This window comes from Falco biarmicus, chromosome Z (genome assembly GCF_023638135.1).
Source record: "Falco biarmicus isolate bFalBia1 chromosome Z, bFalBia1.pri, whole genome shotgun sequence".
In the NCBI taxonomy this organism is placed as follows: Eukaryota; Metazoa; Chordata; class Aves; order Falconiformes; family Falconidae; genus Falco; species Falco biarmicus.
Window position 1 is genome coordinate 7,016,941 of NC_079311.1, and position 24,923 is coordinate 7,041,863.

General features: G+C 41.4%; 1 protein-coding gene across 2 annotated transcripts in view; it reads right to left on the reverse strand.

Moving 5' to 3' along the window:
* The window catches only part of FAM172A (family with sequence similarity 172 member A), a 270,150-nt gene that overhangs the window by 76,234 nt on the left and 168,993 nt on the right, over window positions 1-24,923 (reverse strand). For both annotated transcript variants that reach the window (XM_056323941.1, XM_056323942.1), the window contains one exon: window positions 1,514-1,630. In XM_056323941.1, the coding sequence (XP_056179916.1) occupies window positions 1,514-1,630 (117 nt within the window). The remainder of the gene's footprint in view (window positions 1-1,513; window positions 1,631-24,923) is intronic.

The window sequence follows — 24,923 nt, forward strand, 5'->3', positions numbered from 1 at the left end:
ATTTGTTTTATCATTCATCACAGCTCCTAATAAATTCAAAAACCATGACTTCTATAGGTACTAAAAATAGGCCACCAATGATACAGGAGAGATAGCTCCAATGAAGAATTACTTTTTTAACAATTCATTCTTTCAATGACAGCAATTAGCCCTACAGACAGGCAGCGATTAGGTGTATATTTTAATTATTATTCATTCTACCAGTAGCCTTAAACCTGATTAAAGTAAGAGATATCCAGGTGATATGCTAGTCTTAATACCACTCAGCCACACTTCACATATGTAAAATTCTTCTTTCTTATAGGAGATTTTCAATGCTAATGTAAGTTATGACACTCCATCCACTTTTTAGACCATTAATCATTTAACTTATTCTTTAACATCTACTTTCTGCAAATGAAATTAAAAGTAATGCACTTGTCTTGTTCAGACTAAATGCTTAAAGAAAAATGGAGTTGTCAGATTCAAATTACAGGATTTAAAATTTCAGTTTTACTACATAACATATATTTTAAGGTTTTGATTTCCCATAAAGAAAATGGGGATTTTTCTGACAGAGCCTGTAGGGGTTACCATTCTTTATATTTTTAACATTTAAGTCTGAGCTGTCAGACTGCATCCCAGGTGATTCTCTATTCCCATCAGTCACGGCCTATAAAACTGTAAGGTTAAGTCAGGAATAGGCAGTCTATACATAAAGTTTCACTAAATCCACGGGAAAAAGTCAAGTCTAACCAAAAGTTCAGGATATGGCTAGTTTAAACTTGCCACGTGCGCCTATTGCTTTAGTGTTCTGCAATGGGAATGCAGAAAACATGGACATGAGCCTTAGCTGGTGACCAAGAGAGTAATAAATGGAAGTCCAGTTGGTCTCAGTTTAAAAAGTATGATTTTTAAAATCTCAGCAATCCCATACTTAAGTATAAAATAAATAATGAATGCATGCCATCGTCCTTCACCCAAGGATGGAACCTGATGCTTGTTGGGACAACCCACTAACAGCAGATCATCTTGGACCAACTAGGTGTAGGGTGGCAAGCGCTTCAACTTTTCACCAGAAAACATCAGAGCACTTTACAAGTAATTTCACCTCACAAAACCGCTGAGAGAAAGGACTTCTTGCCCATTGTGCAAATCATCACGCTGAGTCACGAAATGCTTAAAGGGGCTTTTCTGCCACCACCAGATCAAGCCAGGATGCTTGCACCCTGGACTTTGCTCCAGATACCAGGCAATGTGTGGGACGCCTTGCTATATGTCTCTCTATATGGCTGTGCAGCAGGATGAAACATGGAACTTGATTCTTATTATTTCGACTGCTATCTTTGAAGTTCAGAAATGGCTTTAATCTCGGTTATTTTAGGGGCTGGTATGGGCACACAATTTCCACCCTCCTGTAATGTGCTGTCTTTCATACCCTAAAGAAATATAAAAGGTCATCAGATAAAGGCATGTTTATAGAGCCATATACAGACGTATAGACCCCAACTCTGTAAAAAAACCCCAGCCTCACCTCTCGCATCCACTCTCGAATAGTTTTCCCAGCTTCTTGATGCCACACATTGTGAACAGAGTCTGTCAACGCCACAGCAGTTACCTTATTCTTTACTTCTGCCTCTCGTTGAATCATCTGTTAAAAAATATTGGCTTTAAGTTCTTTCTTTCTGTTGAATAGAGTCTGCTTAGTCACAGATAATGATCTTAAATTAAAAAAGAAAGAGCAACACAGGTTCAATACTTGACTTCACTTGTTTTAAAGTTTATACAAATCCTAACAGCTCCAGAAGCACAGAAAGACCTAATATTTTTGATAAAAGAAATAATACTAACTTTTAACTGACTGAACTATTCAGTCCTATTATTTTCCATGTGGCTTGACAATTCTAGGATTAAAGGTATCATAGTGAAAAAATGGAAGATTCCCTGAGGACACCTTTTACAAGCTTCTCCAAGTTCCTATTTCTGTGCTTCAGGGAAGCTGGTACCCGTGGTTCACTGTAAGCTACTCATGACTATCATCTACTAATTTTCAGTAGATTGCTGTAGTTTTTCTGATGTACAATCTTACTTTGACGTGTACGGGTTTTTTTTTTTTTTCCTTTTTCTATCCAATTTAGCTACCTTGCACTCCCACCACGGCCCCAAAATTCTTTGTGGTCTCTCTCCTACATATACTTACCTAGCTAACACCGAAGCCTCTCAATATTTTCAGGATATTAAAGAGCCTCTGTTGTTGCAAATAACAGTATGACTAAATAATATTAGTTCTAAAACCAATTAAATGATTGCTGCAAATAACACAAACGAACTGGCAAAGATGCAGTGGAATTCAGCACTGCTCTGCAAGATAAAAGGGACTGGGAAAGAATAGTTTGATATCAAAGAGAGACAAAAAGGTTTTAATCTCCTGACACGAGTGACCCTAATTTGTAACACTGGATCAAAGAAAGTATAATGAATTATACTTATAAAACCAGCATTTCGCAACTAGTGTCTGTATTACCGCACTAAAGTTAATGGTCTTTTTTCAGCTTCCTTTTGTACAGATGGCAACACACACAACATTTCTAAAACCAGGCATTCTTTGTTCATGCTCTGGTAACCGCTTACCAGCACACAGGCTGCACCTCTGAAACCACTGCTCTAAAAGAGACTTTTACAATGGGATGTGAATTGTATTTTGCATCAGAAATTTCAAAATAAACACCCTGATCCAGATTTTTGATACATAAGTAGCATTTATCCATACCTTAGGCAGACTATATCCTACTTTCTTCAAAATCTCACACAAGTAAACCCTTCTGGCAAAACACTCTTGCTTGCAATTCCATATAACCACAGCATGACATTCTGAATTATTGAGCCTTGCCTTTTTCCTTTGCTTACATTACATATGTTTTTGCAATCGCTGTAATCAAATTAATATTCTAAGGGAAAAATATTCACCACTATTGGCCAGCTAGTGCCAAGGCAGAGCTCCCCATTCCAGATAAAATCGGGCACCCACCTTCCTCAGTGCTCTGTCTTTGGCAATGTCAGAATTACATGACTCAGGAATTCAACTGAGCTTTGGACCTCTTGGGCCAGCACACAGGAAGAAACTCTTAGGATTAATCTTTCTTCATGTGAAACCTTTCCATACATGCAATTTTTTCCCATCATTTATTTTCCTGTGGGGCACATTTAATACCTAGAACTTTTGGAGAATGGGACATAACAGGTATGTGCGTGGGGAACAAATTCACACATTTAGGACAAAATATCTATTGTATGAAGCTGAGCTTAGTTCTGCTGTAATGCAATACTGACATTTTCAGTCAAACATCTGATACTTGAGCACTAAATTTCACTGTAAATACAAAGATGGCAAAACTCCAATATGGAACCATATGTAAGAATAATGAATCTCAGGATGATCTTCAGGTCATTGCAGGAACCACCGGTGATTCTGCTAAACTGGGGATGAAATCCCTGAGCACCAGACGAAGGTGGAGCCTCAAAATGAGGGTTTTAATTGATGCAACAATCCCCCTCCCTTAAATTGTATGGGCATCTCAAGCATTGACAAAAGCTTTGTCTCTCAAAGGGCTGAGTCACTCAGACCTTTGACCAGCCTGGTTCGGCAGAACTTGGACTTATTATGAATATCTCATCTGCAATATTCTATTCTGTCCTGTCCCGTCCTGTCCTGTCCTATCCTATCCTACATCCTATCCCATCCTGTCCTGTCCCGTCCTGTCCTATCCTATCCTAAAAAGTTATTTACAATTGCATCAGGCCCCAAATGTGGTTCAGATCTGCCAAATACCTGAAAACACCAGTTTTTAGACTGCAGCTTTACCATCTCCTTCATCAGGCAGGTCTATGTGTATGAGATGACCATGGAAGAGCAACCCTTTGACTGCAGGGGAAAACCAGGCTACTTTCGGGATGGCTGTGGCTAGTCCTTTCTCTTACCAGTCATCACGATCCAACTGCTTTACCTTGCCATAACAGGTAAGGTAGCATCACCCTCCTTCTCTAAACAGGAGAGCCACTGCAGAAAGACCTTCTGGTGAAGTGCTGCAAGTCCTGCTAGCAGTTGTCCAGAGCTTGTGCTCCCGGGCTTCTCCTACACCCAGCACCACAGGCAGTGTGGCTAGAGGACTAGACCCTCTGCTACATGTATCTGCCGTAAGAATGGCTCAGAAATCCTACCAGAAAAAAAGCTCCCTAAAAAAGACACTATCTTAAAACAAGACCTGTAAGCCACACATCCCCAACTTGCACTACATTCTGCTGTATATTGAGTAAGTTTTAGAAAAACACCATATGTACTATTATTCCTGCACCAGTGCTCTGCATTCCAACACTCATTTGGCTGCACTGTCTTGCACAAAATGCTGTGATTTAAATCGGCAAAGGAGCGAAAATATCATTGTCCTTGAAGCGCACATACCTACCAATTACTCATGAGTTACTACATGCTGGGGGAAGCTTAAAATCATCCCCAGCTCATTGTGGTCCAGTATGACTTCCTCCATGAAGGGCTGGTGTTCAGGAGCTCTGCTAATGACCAACAGGGTATGGAAAAAATACAATCTGCTTTGGAAAAACAGTCTTTTCTCAAAGCTATTGTGTTCCACATTTGTTTCAAAAACCCAGTTCATCTAAGAACATCACCTTTTTCTTCAAATCACAAGGAAACACAGACATGCCATTCCCTTTTTGCGTTCTAAACCTAGCTCAATTTTGCTATTCTGTTTCCCTGTACACATGGAAGAACTGGCAGCCATCGATCACAATCTCTTCCTGCTCTTTCTTCCCATGCTACATGCAGACTTTGCTTTTTCAGACAATATATGATATGGGGAATAATATGCAATACCCAACATGCTGCTGCTGCTGGCTGCTCAGCTTTGTGGATGCCTGCAGAATGGTATGCTCTTCCAAAAGATCAGCAAAGAGGCTGAGGCTGACAATGCCAGGTTTTTTGATAACTCAGCCACAGCACTGGGGTCAGGACAAGGGCTCATGGATGCAGCAGCACAGAGGGATTGAAGGGATTAACTGAGCTTCACTTATGGATTTCTCTACATCCAGCCCAGAAGAAGTAAGTTTTGGTAGGCATCCACGCCCTTATGAGCCAACTTGGAAAGAAAATAGACAAAAATAATACATCAAGTGGAGAAAGGATCCAGGGTATAACGTTCAATTAAACAAGAAGTGCAACGTGTCCATCATTAAGTGACAGGAATGTCACAACAGAGCATGTCAAACTCAGGACACTTGGCTTCTACTGTTAACAGCTCATGTTCTCTGCTACATTAACAATTAATGCTACATTAATTAACGGGACATTACCTGATAATAATAACCAAGAAGAACAGATCCAGGTGATGCTCAAGCAGCAGGCCCTCTTACTAGGGATGATAACTTATGCTGCAAGAAGCCCATGCGTTTTTGGCCACAGTAGGTCCAATGCTCAGTAAATGCTTCATATTCAATGGGTTGCTAGCTCTAAGTCAAAACACACTTATCTTTTCTAATAATAGTTTTGAATCCACATACATTTTAAAAATTAGGTGAGCAGAATAAAATTGTTCAAGTTAAATATATTAAGATTGAACAAAAATGTAGCAATCAGCTGCCATTCAAATTTGATACAACTACAGTTATACCAATTTCCAAGGGGAGGATGCTATGGGATGCATGACTTACACTTCCCAGGACTAGTTTTATTCCATGCAGCCAGTATAGTCTCTTAAACTGGACATGCTGAAACTGAAGATACTTAATAGATAGACCTATTTACAATAATAAGAAATTATAAATATAAAAATAAATAGACTATTTACAATACTACAAATTACAAGGGTTTTTTTCAGGATAATGATGTTTTTTACCGAAGCAACAATTCAGTACAGAAGGACCTATGGATTTCATTTTACATCTTATACTCTTTGCACATCAGCAAATTCCATTGACAGGAAGCTTCACAGCCTCAGAATTACTTAATTTCCTTCTCAGTGCTCATTTTCAAATCTTAAATTTTTCTTAGCTGAAAAGGTTTTGCAGGAAGCCATCTCTCTGTGCATCCCTTTATTGGATGGCTTATGGATCTGCTCACTCTGTCCTTCCATTCCTTCTTTTTCTTCCAATAGCTAATTTATAGTCAGAAGTAGATAAATGGACACTTCTCTGGAAGTTAAACTGGTTCTCATTTATTACTGCATCACCCAATATGCCATTCTGGCTCCTCCAGACTCTCCCAACCGTCTTTTCTATTCAGCAACTTCAATTTTACGTTTGCCTTTGTGTTTCCTCTTTGTTGTCACAATAAAGTTTGGGTTTGTAATTTATTAACCATGTATCATCACCGATTTATATTTCATTTCCTTAGAATGGTGAGTCGTAGATCAGTGTTCACTGCAACAGGTTAGAAAGCATTCAGGCGTCTTTCTGAAAATCCTCTCTGTGCCACTGGTTGAAAGTTTGTTCCTTCACTTTGCAACAGAAAACATCAATTACCTATTTGCATAAATATTCAACTCTATGACTTGCATAAGAAAGAACGTGAAACCCCCTAAAAATGCATTCCTTACTTTCATATACATTAATTACCCATTTATTGCTCAATTTAATCAGTGTCCTACTGCTGAACTGTCTGTAAGGTCAGATGGCAATCCTCTGTAAGTTTATATTATGCATTTATCATAACTTTATAATGACAGAAGGTTGATACCTCTATTACCTGTTGTTTAGGCCTCATAGATATTATTACTTAGGCGGTATATTTAGTGTATGTGTGTGTACATATATTTAGAATAGATGATAAAATACCTCTATGGTATATGTTTTATAGCATAGCATTCTTGTCAAATGAAAGCATCAGTGTGCCAAAAGGGGACTCAAAGGTCTGATCCCGCAAACATGGAAATCCATTAATATCCTAGTTAAAGTTTAGGTAAATGGCCTGTGTAAGTAACTCTTTGCAGAACTGATTCCATACTCTTGATACCTATTCTAACAAATTTAAAATGGGTAAGAAGTCAAACTTCTGAGAAAGGTAAGAGGAAGTTAAAATGTGCCTCTTTCCTTTTTAAGGGCTCAGAAAATCAAATCAACCTCCATCACTTTGTATTTGCAGGCTACTTAACTCTACTGAGTTGCATGTAATTAGGAATGAGGAAAAATGTACTGGAAAAAAATCGAAAATGCCCCCAGATTTTAATTTCTTTTGACCCTTTGAAAAAAAACTTTCATCTACTTCCCGTCTTCCATTGCAATTTCAGTTGCGGCATGTTGTTTACATGGTATGCACTGGGCTTGAATGGGCATGTCTACAACAAGCACTTAGCTTGGAGCAATGTAATTTTGACGCAAGTCCTCCATTGTCTCCAGTTGCCTCACACTGGTTTGAGCCTCTAAGAGGTTTTGGCATGTCCAAACTGAATTCCTTTCAGAGGAAACTGAACTGGAAGCCCCTGTCCAAATGTCCTCAATGATTTCCAGAAGTGAAATTAATTTGCAATAGAAATACTGGTGGATCAAAACAGCATCAGCTGGACTGTGAAACATTTGTAAAAGACGTGGTAGATGGGAAGAGAGAAGAAATCACCTGCCAGGAATGGTGTGCCAGAGGGCAATTTTTACTTGACAGTTTTGGAAGGATGTGCGCTTTCCTTCTTGGTAACTTCACATGTTCTCCTTGGAGCTTGGTACATGTCGCTTAAGATGCTCTTCGACCTTCCTTTCACTCAATCTCATACAAACCATGTAACCAGTCTGCCTGAGTGGTGGCACTTGAGCCTTTTCTCCGTTGAGAAAGACTTCTCTTCACCATGAAGCACATAATTCTGTATGTCTGTAGTGCAAGTTTGTCATTCTGGGATTCCCAAGACCTTTCACTGCTTCTTGGAGAGACTTCCTGAATTTCTGAAGTACACTTAATTTTTTGCACATCTTAAAACAGAATGAGACCCTCAAGTCTTCATAAAATATTATTCGTCAGGGATTACACTTGGCGAGCAACTAAACTTCAACAGCACATAGCAAAAATAATAAATAACCCAAAGTTAAACTAGTTCTCATTTTCAATTAGCAAGAAGAATTAATTTCCCTGAATGAATTCAGACATGTGATAAAATCCCTCCTTGCAGTAGACAAAGCATCTGATACACACCAGTTTTCAAACAGCAAAAGAAAACATCTGCAGAGATACAATCACAGAACAACCATAGCCAAGTACTTTACGATATTTTGCTCAAAGATCTATTGGATGTTACATCTACAATTGTGATAGCTTTCTACAGCAATAAATCACACTGCAACAGTAATAATAACGCATGAACATATTAGAACAGATTGCTTTAGAGCATCTGGAGTCTAGGACTCGTCACACGTGGTTCACAATGTAAACCAATTTCTGTTGCAGAACTACTGAAAATTTCCGCACATACCTTAAGTTGAGGAACTTAAGGTAAGTTGATTTTAAGTTCTTAAAATCAATCATGATTAGAAAAATATTTAGTTCTCAAATAACTCAAGATTAAAAAAGTGTAAGGGTCATCTCCCTTATGCATAGCTTAGTAAAAAAACAACACAAAACCCCTGTACACAAAATTCTGCTTGTAATATTTTGCGAATAGCGTCAACAAAACTCATGGCGTTCTAGTGTAAAAGCCTCAGGCTTCAGCTTTATTAAAACTTTAAACTTAATAATGCAACTCTCCCACTTCTCTTGTCCCTAGTGTCCTGTGACAAAGAGCTTACAGGAGAAAAGTCTTTGAGGACCCGTAATAACGTGGAGAACATCAAGTTTCCAAACGCAGGTGGCCGTGACAATAGGTGCAACAGGACCATGGGTAGGGATGCTGGCTCACCTTGCTTACACACCTCCCACCGATTTCCCTTGTACGATCAAAGCCTAACACTTCCGTTGGAAGCCCATCACATAACATAAATGGGTACAGTACGGCCTGGGTAACAACTTTTGAATGGGTCCACTGCCTCTCACCCACAGTGGCTCAAATCAAAACAAGCTGGTGGAAGAGGCATCCTCCATGGTCTGGAGCACAAAGTGTTGCCATTCTGCAGGTAAGTTTCCTTGCAGACCAAACCCACACATTAGATGAGAGTGTTGATGATGTTCTCCCCATCAAAAGCTCAACTAAAGTGAACAAAAGCCAATTCCTTTTTTAATGCATCTCAAGAAATTTCAGCGGTGAAGGCTGCTGAGACATTTGCCTTTGGGCTCCTAGAGAACCATAGCGACAGTCAGGAAAGGAGGTTTGGAGCATCTGGTCTAGCTGGAGTCAGCTAGCTGGTCCTCGCTCCCGACAGCAGGAGTCTGTCACCCCGAAACAGGAGATCTGAGCTGGGGAAATCTCTGTACATCTCAATGATGTGAAAATATTGTTCTGAAGGGTCAACAGCTTCCACCTATCTCAACCAGGACAGAAAGTGAAGCCCTGTCACTTAAAGTGTTAATGTCCCTATGCTGCTGACTGCAGCAGGGAGACATTGGCTTGCCTCTGATATACGAGCTCAAAAATGGTCTGGTCTTAGGAATGTGGAGCTCCACAAGGGCCAATTTACACTGCCAGGAAGCAGCCTAAATTAGCATGTGCAGTATTTGGCACAACTGATCATGAAGAGCATCTGATACTCGAGCTGGGTTGTTTAAAGGTAGCTTGGGTATGTCCACGGCAGTACATGAGCCCCAGGAAAATCACAGTTGAAAAAAACCCACATAGTTTGCCAAACTGTATTTCATTTTGTATTCACAGTTAATTTGGACTTAGGTAGTGGAAGAGGTTGCAAGCGCATGATCATGCCTAAACTTCCAGCACAGCAGAAGATGCTTTGCTGCTCTGGCTTTACCATGCGTCTGTGTCAGCAGCATCCTCTTAATAGAGATGCAGGAGGTTTTCTGGCAGAAGGCTGCATCACCTCTCCAAACGACATGAGCTCAGCCAGCAAGAGCATTCCGCTGTTGGAATAGCTATGCAAAACCTGCACTACAGGTTTTGCTATCATAGTTATCTTGGCTGGCGTGGCAAAGGATTTTTTTCAAGCTCTTAGCTGATACATCTCTGCCAGTAAAACCTTATGCTGCAGGTCACAGCTTTGCTTTTTCTTGGTTCACCTGGATTTCTGAAGTGCTGGATAGCTATTTGAGTGCCATGCCTAGTTTGAAATGAAATAATAAAGTATAATAAAATTAACCACAACACAACAAAACTATTAGTAAATTGCCTTCATCAGAACTACCTAGACCCATGACTGGAAGCTCAAAGTGCTGTAGCACCAAGAAAGGTTAAGACCTACCTGGACTAGGAAGCAGAGCTGCCTCTACTTGAAACCAGGAATGCTCTCAGTCTCTTGCCCCAAACTTGCTAGCCTGGGCTCCGTTTTCACAGGCTTTCACAGCCCCAGTCAGCTCCAGGCATGGGGAAAATCACAAGCTATCATTCTAAACACATTTCCCTGTTGGAGCATACGTTGAGTGCCAGACTTTCAGCCTGATCTTGCAGCCATTAGGGACAGTTTAACAGCGTTTAAGAGCAGTAGTCAGTGCACAGTTGACCCCTCGCAGTGACACGCAGATGACATTTTATCAGAGGCACCTCGTTGTACCCAAGCAAGGTGCCGAATGCTGCCCAAGACCTATCGGTGAGCAGATATTAGTAAGTTTTCAAACCCCGCCGGTTGTCTTGCTGTTGACGGGAGTTGTAGGAAGCTCCAGACTAGGGAGGAGTAGGGTCTCGGGGTGCAGACAGATGATTGAGTTACGATGACTCCTCCAGTCGCCACCTGTCAGACTCGCCGCGGTAGCTCGCAGCTTGTACGGGCTCTGCTAGAGGGTGGCAGCAGATAGAAGCTGGGTTGTTGATGCTGCTACCAACCTCGGCCATCTGGTCTACCCATCTGAGGGATGCGACTGCTCCAGGGCAGAGACACTCATCTGCTCCCCAGTCAGGCTCCGCGCCACCACCGTTTTCAGCCCCGGGGCTTTGAGCTTGGTTGACATCTCCGAGGTTGCTACTTTGGGTGATTTCAAATCAATTAGGAAGTGCGGCTGGACAGAAATAAACCCTTCTCACACCATGAAGAAAGTTCTTCCTAAGGTACTTGCTTGAGCTGAACACCTCTTACATTACAGCAGAGGAGCTTTCCTGTGTCTGAACAACCAGCGTGCACTTAAAATGGATGAATAAAACTAGCCATTTACTCTCAGCCTGTTGTGTTGGGCTTCCCTTTTGCATCGTTTGGGGTGAAAAGCTCTAAAAGCCTTGAACCAGAATATGCAGGTTCTTGGAATTTCATTAACTCAGATACAGTTAAATAAAATACAGTGATCTTAAATCTTTGTGACGACAAATTAGTTGAAATAAACTGCTCCTGAAAACCAGTGTGTAATAAAACCATTAATACACGAGGCTTGAAAATTAAATGATACAAGAGGTTGGAGTTTTGTTTTGATATTTCACCATCACGAAGGTAATGGTTCATATCTAATGAAAAACTTGGCCTGAAGTAAGTTATGGAAGTAGTTTTCTCATGTTTTAATAAATGTGTAAATCCAGAACTCAGTCTGCAAATGAACAATCATATTAGTGAAATGAATGTGAAACAATCAAGTAAATAACTGTTTTTACATGTTAAGCATAAAATACAACGGGGTAAAATGGTATTACTTCTTCATTGCTCCTGTTTAAATGGTACATGGAAAACTTTCATTACAGCTTTAGCAAATATCGCACTGGTGCATTTTTCAAGGCAATAGTCAGTCTATTTCATTTCATACCTAGAGAAACAGAACTGCACTGGTTTAACATCAAGAAGGGAAAACCCTCCGCGGATTTCTGGATGTCAGCTGAAGAAGGGCCAAGCATTTGTGTGAGAAGTTGCGCCTGTTCTATCGTATGTGTACACGAACATGTCAGCCTATGTACTGATTTTTATTAAAAGGCCAGACTTAAAAAAAACCCAAACAAACAGAAAATGAGAGAAGACGAGTGTTAAGCTCAGCACCTCACAGATGGACATGGAGCCCAATGCCCTTGTTATTTAAACACAGACAGCTGTATTTCCACTTCAGCCAGAGGATAAGACAACATTCATTCTTCCTGTCCTTTGAAGCCTCTACTTTGACTCTTGCAACCTCTGAGTAACTTCAGGAAGGAAAAATCTCTCCACAGGCAAGGTCTCTGAGCAAGAGGGTATGTAAACTGAAAATTTTGGGGTCACACAAACTCATGGAGATAACTCTCTTTGCGTTAGGGAATGACATACTGTGATTTATCATCACGGGCAAACAAAAGAGAGGAGCAGCAGCTTCCCCTGAAAAGCTGCTGCTGGACGCATGCTTCTTCACCAGAAAAGTATGTGCATGTGTGGCAGAAAACTGAACTATACCAAGCAGACCACAACTTGACTGACATCTTCAGAGCTGGAAAAATAGTAAAGCAGGAGGAGAAATACTGGATACTTTTTGATAAGACCCCTTTATTAGACATCGGACATGCCATCAGATATCAAACAAGGTTTTTCACCCACTTGTGAGATGGGGAAGTAGCAGCAAGGCTACAAAGGCTCCACAGAGGAGAAAATCTTTCACAGGCAGGGCTCTGTGAAGCTGCCTGAAGGATGTATAGCTAATCTGACAAACGATGAAGATAAAGATCTTCTGATTCAGAGTACAGAACAGACTCTCACTAACAGTACACATTCATAATTCAATGTCTGGTCCATGTCTTGTGCTGATAGCCGCCAGGCAGGGCTGTACTGGCCAAAGGAAGCTCAGACCCTCCACCCTCTGGAGACACTAGGCATGGACCTGCTCTCCATCAGGTCTCGAGAGCCATGGATGGCACTGCCAGAACACACATCAGCATCCCTGGACATGGAAACGGGGCAGGGGACCAGGATGATGTCTCACTGCTGTCAAGTCTTTCCTTGTCCATCCTCCTGACCTGCTCAATGATCTTGCACCAACCTGGTCACAGCTTGCTCACATCATTTATTGCTGAATAATGCTCCAGGAGACCCATGTGCTGCTCACTCTGTGTTGCCCTCAGCATGAGCCCACTAGTCAAATACCCCACATCACCCTTGAATACCTACAACATTAGTCCAAGAGATGATGCCAGGTAGTGATAAGTCAACAGAAAAGCGCGGAGTGCCATTTCTTACTGTAATGAGTGCTGTTCTCCCTATGTGTCAGGACAACAGATGCTGCGCAAAAACACCAAAAAATCCCAGCTTCCCACGTAGGAAGGCACTCATTTATCACATGCAGTCCTTCTCTGGTGAAATAACCTACACTCTCATACTCGCAAGCCTCGAAGAGAGACTCTGGCATGTTAAGAGCAGCACCTGGTTATTTTCATGGCTGTTAAGACACGGAGAAACCATCCTGACAACTCTGGATTGGACTCTGCCTTTGCTGGTTGCACTAAGGTTGCCAGACCAAGACTTTTCCATAGCTATCAGCCAAGCCACGCCAGCTGGCTGCTGAAACCAGGCTATACCAGCGGACAAGCTGGGATGGCATGGAGAGCACTGGGCAACCCTCCCCTCTCACCGGAGGACTCGGCCGGGCAGAGCTGCTGTGGTGAACACCTCTGGTCCACCAGGAAGGACCTGAAGGAGCAGCAGCCTTGTCCTGTGACCCTGGGATCTCCTAATGGAAATTTAAGGATGCCGCAGGACTGTGAAGATCAGCTACCCCTGCACTAAAGCATGAACAATGTTGGCTAAACTTTCAGCACACACTCTCCAAAGTTTCCGGTGTACTTTGAAAAAAGGCCTGCTGTGGATTTAACTACTTGCCCATCTTTTTAAGCTAAGAGCTCATCATTTTCAACTTAAGAAGTTATCACTTCAAAAAAAAAAATAATTCACAGATATCATGGAAGGCAAAAGACACTGTGTGAAATCTAAAAATTCTGGCCCTCATCAATAAAAATTCAAAATGTTAAAAACATGGGATAAGGTAGAAAGTCAGTCCCTCTTTCCCACAGCATTTCATGCCTGCTTTGTATTATATATCTACCAAATGATAAGCTCCTTGAAAGAGAACCATTTTCCTTTTGTTTGGTCCTGAACACACAGTTGGAAGTTCAAGCATCTAGCACACAGAGAAGCATTCCTGTATGCTCTTTGCCTAAGTTTAAAATAAGTTAAATAGAATATACATAATAGCCATTTAGTTAGATCAAAGGCAGCTGGAGCCACCCCTGGTGTTTATTTCCAAACCATTACACATCACTAGCAAGATATTCCCCATTGACCCTGTGATCTCATAAGGTTCATAAGCAACATTAAAACCAAAAGCAATCGTGAGCTTTACTTCTGATCCTTTTCCTCCGAAGTCCTTGTCAGTGGTGAAACACAGCAGGATAAGTTTTCCATGTCTCTATTTCATCACCAGCACCACCACCACAGCCTCCCCAGGACAGAGTGGGATCCTGGCGAGCAACCCCCTGGACGACGAGTCCAGCTGTATCCCACCATCGGTTGAAAGTCATCACATAACTGGACCACAACATCAAATACTGTTCAATCTCCTGTCTCTGGGAGCCTCGATATCTGTGTCTGTCCTCTTATGAAGGTATGACCTCAGTCACATCTCCAGTACTTGGACAGAGAAGTCCACTCAGCAGATGCAGCACGCACTCTGGGAGGGAGGTGTACTGATGGGGTGCATTGGTTTGTAACATACTTTACAAACACACATAGCCCTGAATCACAGTTCAATCTATATGCATGTACTTACAGTCATACAAAGGTCCTTTTAAGCTGCACCAAGAAGCATCGTTACACCAGGACAAATGCCTCATTGGGAGGTTACCTCCGTTTAACTAAATTCCCTTCTAAATTGATGATTAAACTCACAAAAAACCTGACGTATAGACAAACCTTACTCTGCTGAACCCATCCCCAGCCTGCCTACTCCTAACGCGCCTCGGAGCAGAGGACCTGAGATAACTGCTGGAACAAAACCAGCTTCCCCTGTGGAAAGGGAGCGAAGGTTCACGCCAGACTTGAAAGGAAGCTTTCCTGAGCTTAACAACAGCTGTGCTGCCAATGTTTTCAGTTTAATTTCCCCCCCCACCCTGCCGTAACCTTTGTGTGAACTTCTGAAATGAATGGCTTTGGCTTACAAACCTGTGCTCCTGGACCAAACAGCCCCGTGAAGCTGGCAGTCCCTTTCACCCTCACCCCTTGGATTGCTAACCTTAGATTCCCCCCACTAATGGGGCTGGAGATGCAGGTTCAAGCAAGCTTGAGCAAAACATTCTGAGTAGCCCACAAAACACGCTGGTGCTAGGGCATGGAGAGAGTTGCTCCTGCAGGAGCTCGGACAGCTTGAGTGCTCTGGTGGGACACAGCAGCTGCTCTGAGTCCTCTGATACCTCTGAGGACCTCTGAGGCATCTGATACCAAAGCATGATTAGATGTGGATGTTGTGTTTTGGGTCATAAATACATCATTTGAGACTTTTTTCCCTGCACTCGCTGTGGTTTCCAGAGGGGATCACATTGCATTGCAAGCCAGCTAGCCCGGCTGTTAAAGGCCAAGCGTGGAAACAGAAGCAACAAATCCCACCCGAGCCATTCTCACAAAACATGGATCACGAACACGTGTTGTAGTACGCAGGTTCTATCAGCCCACTTTTCCAGCTTCAGTTTCATAGGCGAAGCCATCAGCATGTTAGGCAGGTCACTCACAGCATTGGAGGGTGTGTTCTTGGGAGAGCAAAGACTTGGCAAGCCGCATGCCAGATGTGCCTCCCGACCTGCTGGTACGCACCAAGCTCTCCCTGCTCAGTGTGTGCACATGTTTTAGTTTCCCAGGCTGACGTGTTATCAGCAAACTCCAAAGTTTATGCAAGTAATGAGGGAGCTGGCTGATGCGATCCATTTGATTCAGTGAGGCTTGGATTGATGGAACAACACAGGACTGATGAAATGTCTTGTTCTCTACAAAAATATCATGCCTAATGCCTTAAATACGTTTTCTTTTTGTCTGTTTTGGGGAAAACTCTTATAAACAGGCTGTGTGCATCCCTGTGGACATAATCACACCTCGAAATTGTCAAAGTGATTTCCACAGAAATGTACAGAGCACATATAGCAGACGGTCACCATTTTAGGTTCATACATTAATGAACCAGAAATTACATTTCCTTTGTACCAAGTGTCCTCTAGCATTCCTCTACCTTAAGGAAAACAGCACTTCAAAACGCTGACAAGAGCAAAGGCTATAAACCCATCATTTAAATATCTGACAGTAAGCACCAGTAAGAGACGGCACCAGAAAATGTACACTCGAAAGGGCTCTTTTGCAGGTACTGGGGATTTTTCTCTGTTTTCCCTTGTTTTCAGCATTTATAAAGCTCTTCCAACACTTATCTGAGTGCACTGTAGTGGTGTGGATAGCACGAGAGCCTATTGTAGTTGCAGTCTCATAGCTGCCACAGCGTTACTGCAGCACTGAAACCATCAATAAAAATGTTTTCACACTCTATATGTCAAAATCAATTTTACTAATAAGTATGATATGTCTTCTAAGATGAACAAACTTAGTAATTTTCTTTTTACTTCTTTTTTTTCTTTTTCTTTTTCCAATTATGACTTTTATCTATTCTAGCCTAATACGGAAGTAAATTGAAGTGGTACCATGCGGCTCAAATGAAGGGATATCAGTCCAGTTCTTCAGTAAGCTGGTAACAATTTTTCATGAAGCAATGCTAGTGGGAAGTGACGGTGGCAGGGCTGGGAAGCAGGGTCTGCTGTTGAAGCCCAGAGCAGCTGTGACAGTGCAGATTCAGCTGCACTGCTCTGCTAATTTATTAAAATTATCTTCTGGAAAATAAACCACCAAACCCTTCAATGCATGAGCAGGTCGTTTATTCCTACTTAAAGGGTCTGAGTTGAGACTCCCAACACAACGGCGAGGACTGATTTTCACCAGGCATTGGATATAGATCATTAATGCATTGCACAAAGGCTACTGAAAAGCCATCAGCTGGGAACAGCTTTTGGTCACTACTAAACAGGGGGCAGATTTGAACCAGTGACCTAGAAGTGAAAGACTTTGTAATCTGATTACCAATCCCTTGAGCCAGCCCATCCCTCCCCTTTTCTTTTTTACTGATAAGAGAAAAAGAGTCTTATTACCTAAGCAACTTTTGTAGCCTGTTAGCAATGCAAAAGCTTTCATTTAGTGCTTAAAAAGGAAAGTCTCATGGGCACGCTTATTAGCCCATCTCAAGCACAGGCTCTGTATTATTTTACCCTATTAATTTCAAAATAAATGTATTGGTATAAAAGTGTAGCACAATGCCTTTTCCTGATAATGATTTATAGTAAAGTTCTTGCTGATTAAAATAGGTGCTGATGAGAGGTTTTTACATAGCTGTGGAGTCAACAGATCCCTCACTGGCAAACGAAGAGAAAACATGCTCCTTTTGTCAGCAAATACTCCAAAGAATATAAACACATTACCGAGGTATGGTGCGTATCGCAGATGATAAGCATCTAAATCACTTGTTTTTTGTACATAAATCACACTTTTAAGCATCCACGAAGATGCGTTCTCTCATTCAGGAGCAGGAGGGTTTGGTGAACATTACAGTCTCATCAAATATTATTTTAATGCACAAACAGGATCTGCCAAGTACACCAAGACACATTTAAGCAGCCTTCAAGAGACGATCAAGCTATTGTTTCTCCTTTTCCTCCTTGGTCCTCTTCTCAACACCCTCAGGAAGAAATCTGGAAGACCTTTTCTGCCGGTTTCCTACCTCTTTTTTCCAGTCATTGTGGCCTGCACATTAATGCCGCTTCCTATGGTTGGAGGTAATAAACGATTAGCTACAGCATAGTGGCACGGTATTCGTCTTATTCTTTGCTGTATTACACTCAGCCAATGTCTCAAAAATTAACGCAAGTGTATCAGGATCTGAAATTAACTTTTCATAGCCATAAGCAACATCCCACTAGGAGGGGGAAAATCCTATTACAGCAGTTCTGGCATCTTACTGCTTGTAGACCATTAGTACGCACAAAATAAGATTTCAAATTATCAACTGGTGAATGCAAAAGGAGTTGTTCTGTATTGATTAAACATTTTTTTTTTTCCTTATGAACCGATACAGCAAAACTAGGTGATGCTTACTCCGTTTAAATGACAGATCTATTACTAAAGATCAGGTGGGAGACCAGACTGTCCAAGTGTCCAGAATGTCTACGTGATTATACACAAATAATTAGAAAACCTACACATTCATAATAAACAGGCTACACTATCCTCTGGAGTTGTGCAGTAACTTCCATGAGGATTTTTCAAAAACGTATACACTCACTGCACTGTTTAAAAACCCAATGCTAGGAACAAGAAAGGCTCAAAATCACTTTGACATTTGCAAGTGATTATGCTGGACTAAAATAAAGTACTTTTGATTCACTCTGCACAAAATATAATCTATTGTTATCCTGGCTTGCCTTTTAATGTGAATGAGTTCTGGCTAGGAGAGTATTTTAGAAGTTTATTAAAAAATTACTTCTCCTATGTAAGAAAATCATTATGTTTCAAACAGCTGAGAACTACAACTTACACATGGAAAAAACTTTAATTACACCAAACACCCCACCCACTGCCTCGCCTAACAGGTCACTTGCAGGGATCGGGTGAACCAGCTGTTAACCACACACATTTATGAACACTTGGTGTGAGAACATTTACACGCTCACTGACAGTCAGCAACAGTTAACTGGGCAAGAAATATTCAGGCTAAACACCAAGGAGACAGAACACCACCACCACCACCACCCCACCCCCCCCCGCACCAGATGTGATATAGGGCCCCATCCCAAATCATGGCTTAAGCAATGAATGGTGCTGTAAACCACAGATTAATCTCTTGAACTTGAGTGCTGGAATTTCATAGCAAAGAAAAATGCCTGGTCTGGCCAGCACACAGCACTCATTACAGCGGTTTGCTAACTGCAGAAGACACGGATGAACTAACAGCAATGCTTGGTGTCTTCACACCGGACATTGGATGCTATTATTGTATATTTTATGTTATTTATTGTAGCATTATTTTGATAACACGCCTAATACTGGCATTAGTTTTCAAATGATGCCTGCTTTTATTAATCCTTTTAACCTGACCATTCAACCTCTTTTGTAAACCCCATCCAAAATGACGCTACTGAAAAGAGTCCATGGATGTAAGAAACATTTGAACTTGGACTCAGGTGATACAGTGTTTTGTAATTAAGAAACATCTTTTCAAGGGTAATGTGAATGATGCACGTTACACACATACCGAAGATGCACTCTTTAAACTTCCTATTCTTGTCCTCTGCTTATCTTTCTCTTGACCTTTGCTGAAATAAATCACCCTAACTCCTCGGTACTCTCCCTGACGTGTTTCTAACGCTGCACATCACACTTGCTGGCTGGAAGCACAGCTGGCAAGGGATCTAAACCCCATCGCTGGGCAAACTCAGCCTTCTGGCTTTGCCAAGAATGACATTTCGAGTTTTTTTTTTTAAAATAAAAAAATAAAAAAATTGTTACTGTATGGGACGCTTGATTCTGTATTTGTTGGCGAGCACCGACACCTCCACCCATTATATGAGCACAGGGCTGAAAACAAAACAACAACGAATTAAAGAACCTAAATGTCTTAATAAGAATTCAGTTAATTAAAAGTAAGATTTACAGAATTCAGCCGAGTTCTGCTCGCTGTCCCAGAAGGACGCGGCAACCGAGGACAAGCAGTGCCCTCTAGTGTCACCGGCTGCCGAGAGCCCCCCTCCTGCCCCCCCAGCATCCCGGGCACCCGGCACATCCCCACCCGTGTGCACGCGTGGGAGCGGGCTGTACGCGTCTGCACGGGCATGGCTCGGTGCGGCCGCATGCCCGCGTTGCAACGCCATGCACAGCGCCGTGCATACAGGCTTGCACACCCCGCGTGTGTGCACGGGCGTGTTCCTTTATTACCCGCTCCCCGTGAACACGCACACGTAGGCGCGCACACGTGTGTGGAGCCTGACACGGCCAAGATGTCTTTAATGGTGCAGGCAGCTCAGAAAAAAACATTTCGGCACGGAGCAGCAGGCCATGCATGAAAGCGGGTGTCAGAAAGCCCAGCAGAATCACTCACTGTGAAGATGTCTAATAGGAGCTGCTGAATACACAATACGGGCAGCATGGGCTGAATGGCTAAATTGGAGCGGCCAGAACACAGTCAGAAGGTTTTGAATCCATCAGAAATTATAATTAAACCTGTAATGAGTGTTTTGACATGTTCCCCCCTTTTTTTGTTAATTGGAGGTTAACACTATTTAGACTTTATTACGGTCCAGTATCAACAATTTTGTAATATAACTTCCATGCCTTTTAGCAAATTACCTCAAACTTTACTCCATTGATTTAAAAATAGTCCCCCAGCACCCTCCAAAATTTCCCTCTGATGGGAAAAAAATTCTACAAAACTTCAGTAGGTGTTTTATTTAAGCTGAAATTACAACGGAGTCACGCTAGGTTTGTTTAATTTTTCATTTTACTGCATAAACATTTGACAAAGAGAGAAAGCTATCTGTTCATCTTGTGAATGATGGTATACGTCATACGTTCATTAGCATTCACGTCTTCTGTGAAGTACAGGCAATAAAATAAGGAAACAAAGACAAAAGGTATAAAAGAGCGATACAAGATGGCACCAGTTACAGGTGCACGGACAAAGCCTCGAACATTTCTAAAAAGACATATATGAGATGTCAAATAAGCCATTCTTACAATAACATAAAAAAGAAAAGAAAAAAGTAAAAAAAAAATTGAAGCCTGACAGCACTGCCCGATTTCATTTGCATAAAAAGTGCAAGTGACTATTTATAAATATATTCAGATCACAAGATGTTTGTATTCTGTTCTTCCATGTAAAGCATTAACAGACATTTATTCCCATCCTTGCATTTTAAAAAGCAACGTACATAATTAGGCTTTTACGAAAAGATTACAATGTGCATTATAAATTGATTTCTGTTTAAAGTGAAGGCGGCAAATATGCATTAGTTTAAGAGAAAAAGGGCTGGAAACGCAACATTCAGAATGACAGTAGATACGTATTTAGACACCTTACAATAACTACCAGTGTACAAGCACTGATGAAACTTTATTTGCATAAGATTCATTAAAATCTCTAAATGGCACATACAGATTTAGGCTTAATATGAGAACTTTGTCGTACAAAACGGATTTGGAAGTTTTTGTCGTTAGGTTTTAGCAGTAATTCAGCATGCTGAAAAAGTTAGCAGCAGCAACTGAAATAATCCAACGGCATTTTACAGCAGATGCTGCATCTACTGCTACGATCAACAAATATATTTTTCAGGAGGCTTATGGTGCTGCCACCCAGAGAACCCATCCCAAACCCTGGCACGGTTCAGCTCGGCACAAAACGGTTTGGGAGGTGGGAGGTGAAAGCACAGTTCCATATTACAGACCTTAAGAAAGTTTTTACTATTTCCCCGTCTGCGCACATAGATGCTAACGGCTATTTCAAGGAAGAGAAGAAAAGACGAGGTCGCCTGCTGCAGCACCGCTTGATCCCTTGTGCCCGAGGATGTCAACCTACTGCAGAAAATGTGACATGGGGTTATACTCTAGGCTGGCCGACAAAAGTTAATTTTGCAGAGGAAAGCAGTTGTTATTTACCCTGAGCTGAGGCCGCGCACTGTTCATTTGAGGACAGGGGAGCGCAGGCACAAGGCGCAGCCCCGCGTGGGCATCATGTGTGTGGCCTGAATGACACCAGCAAAAGAAAAGAGGAATGTGAAGGCTGACGTCCCCTCGGCATGACTCATTATCTCTGCATTGCAAAGGGGGTTAAAATAAAAATTGAGGCTTTTTCTATTTTTTTTTTTTTTTGGGGGGGTGGTGGTGGTGGGGGGAGCCTGGACACTTCTGCCATTTCGAGCGTGCGGCTGGGGCTTAGCGGACAGGGATGCACGCCCCCGTGTGAGGGCAGGCACTGCACGCTTGCTGCTGACAGGCTTGTAAAGTTTCACTTGGGATACATCTTGGTGGAAGAAGAGTGATTGAAGGGGAGTGTGTCTATGTGTGAGAGGTCAGGGGGAAACAGGGAAGGACTGAAACACACCTCCCGCATTACCAGCATCAATAGGTCTTTGATGCCATAGAAATCACTCTGCTAAAAACTTATTAAGAATTTTGATACCAATAACACGTACTGTGTGTAATCGTGTGCGGAGATGTACACGGGCAGGGAGACGTGCAGAACAGCACACTGTGGCATATGCCTGTGTGCGTTTGGCTTACCGAATGCAGGCGGATGCTTTTTCCTATGGGATGCGTCTCCTGAACTACCTGATTTAGAAATATTTGTTTAAACTGTGAAAAGTTACTTCAGTATGTATGAAAGAGAAGCAGAAGGCTGAAAGATTTTTCCTTTCAAAATAAGGTATCTCGAGGAATGAGCATTATATAAGTAATTTTAATTTTGTGCAGTTACAAACTATAGACTTGCTATCCCCTTCCACAGATTCATGCGACTCTACCAAATATAGTGACATTGAAATTTCAAATTTCTTTTTTCTATAGCACTTGCTTCACAATTAAGAGTAAAAAACTTCACTTAGATTGTACTTAGCAGAATGCTGCAAAATATAAAATATGTATTGAGTACATACAAAAGACGTGCAATCCAAAGCAATGCAAATAATAACTCTACATCATTATTTCCTATGCCATGTAATAAAAATCAGTTTTGCCCAGCCAAATAAGGATTTACCCTCTATTTAAGTAGGACAATTGCCTTTTCTTTTTCCCAGAGAGAGAAAGGCGGTGGGAAGCAACATGCGAGACCGCAGAGCAGGACGATTCTAATTGTTTTGTCTTTATTACGCACTATTCTTACAAACACCACCACCCGTTACCCTTTCTGCATTAAAGTTGGGCTCAGGCAGTGACCCCACTAAATCTGGTGCTAAGCAGCCTGTATCGCACCCAGAGCAGCCTCTCCTCAAAATACAAACATGACAGAAAAAACCCAGCATTTCTGGAGTGAGACGGGGAGGCTCCATCAATTCCCTCCTCTGACTGCTGCACCAGATCACAAGTGTTGAGGAGTTCTACATCAAGTCTTTTGTTGTTTAAACAACCCTTTTTACCTAAAAGAAAATAATAATTTGGCAAAAATAAACTTCAAAGTCTTTTAAAAAAATGCACCAGAGTATCTTGCATGTGATGGAAGTCTGCCAGTTAGATCATCAAAAGGGTTTGAGTGAAGGGCAGACACCACATATGTACAATGCATGGAGAGAAAAATGGGAATGGAGTAGCAGAAAACATTTTTAATTGCTGCACAGTATCTGTCACATTAGCAGTACCTGGACTTTGAAAAGCTCTCCCTAGCAAAACAGCACAGAACCACCTCTTACCTTCAGCAACGTGCTTGTAAAATGAAAATGTCTCAGTGACACGGGAGAGAGATGACACTTCAGACATCCTCTGTAATTTTTTCAGTCTCTAAATACTATGGTTTTACAAACTAAAAATAAAAAAAACCCACAGGCTTTGGAATTTCATTCTTAACATACTTATTTGGAAAGCATCAGTCCTGTGTCTGAAAAATACTGCTTTTTGCCACAGAAGTTACATTTTTCACAGGAAGTCTTAAAAATACGGTTTTTTACACCATGCTGCCCTATTTTACTCAGACCTTACCAGTAAGGTATTCCTGATGCCCAGAAATCAAGCAATTACTAAAACCTGTTCAAAACACTGATTTCAACGCATCCAGAACATCACTTGGGGCTGCAAATATCTGCGCGAAAAATCTCACTGTACAACATCCACGGAGGGTATCAGAAAGTCTGGAAGCACCTATACACATCTTCATTGCATTTTCCTAAGGCATCAGCTTTGTTTAACAGCACAATGTTATAGGCTATGGATACTTCTTTTTTTCCAGAGAGTATATCTACCTGAAGTAAGAGATTAGGTTTCTTTTCTTCATTTCAATTGCTTGCAAACAGTCATGTCCCACCCTTTCTTTTCCAGAACTGAATCTGTTTGCAAGAGTTCTCTTTTGCAACCAGAAATTTTTGGGGTCTTGTTGCCCTGTGTAGTTCAGACATATAAACAAGCCCAGCATTTCTCCTCAACCGAATAACACAGATAATGGGCTGCTACGAGATACTCAGGCTCTTCTTTTATTTCAGAATTAAAAGCAAGTTCCACTCCTCACTTAAGAGATTAGCTCATATTTAGCCTATGTCCATCTTCTGTGTTCACTGACTCAAGTATCAGCAAAAGGCAGCTTAAAACAAGTGGAAAAGTGTTGCAGGTGCACAATCTGTGCAAAAGGCAGATGCAATATATCTAACACTTGCATAGGATATCGCTATGTGTAACAGAGCAGTTATTGGTATAAATACCCACCGATTTAATTTATATAGCAAAACAAAAAAGAACAGATTTCCAGTTACTATCCAACTTTTTTTTTTTTCCCCTGCAGATTTTTGAAATCTGTATTTGCACGTTCATCGTCTATGCTACGGAAAGCTCAGAATTCATCATCGATGCAAAAAATCAGAAAAGATCCTCTGCACCAATAGGTCAACACATTCTTTTGCGATTTTAATAATGGCCTGTCCTATTACATTTGTTATTCATATAGAATAAGGATAGACAATTTTTAGGTATTATATAGCTTTCTTCTGGAATATTAGCTTTGTGGCTTTGAGAGGCCATTTTCTAAAGATCCTAATAGTCAAATGACATCTTGGGAAATGTTACATTCTCACTGCATTTGCATGATAATGAAGATGAAATTTCATATACGCTACCTGAATTATACTTATCTAAGTTTTGTTTTACCGAATGACCGAAGG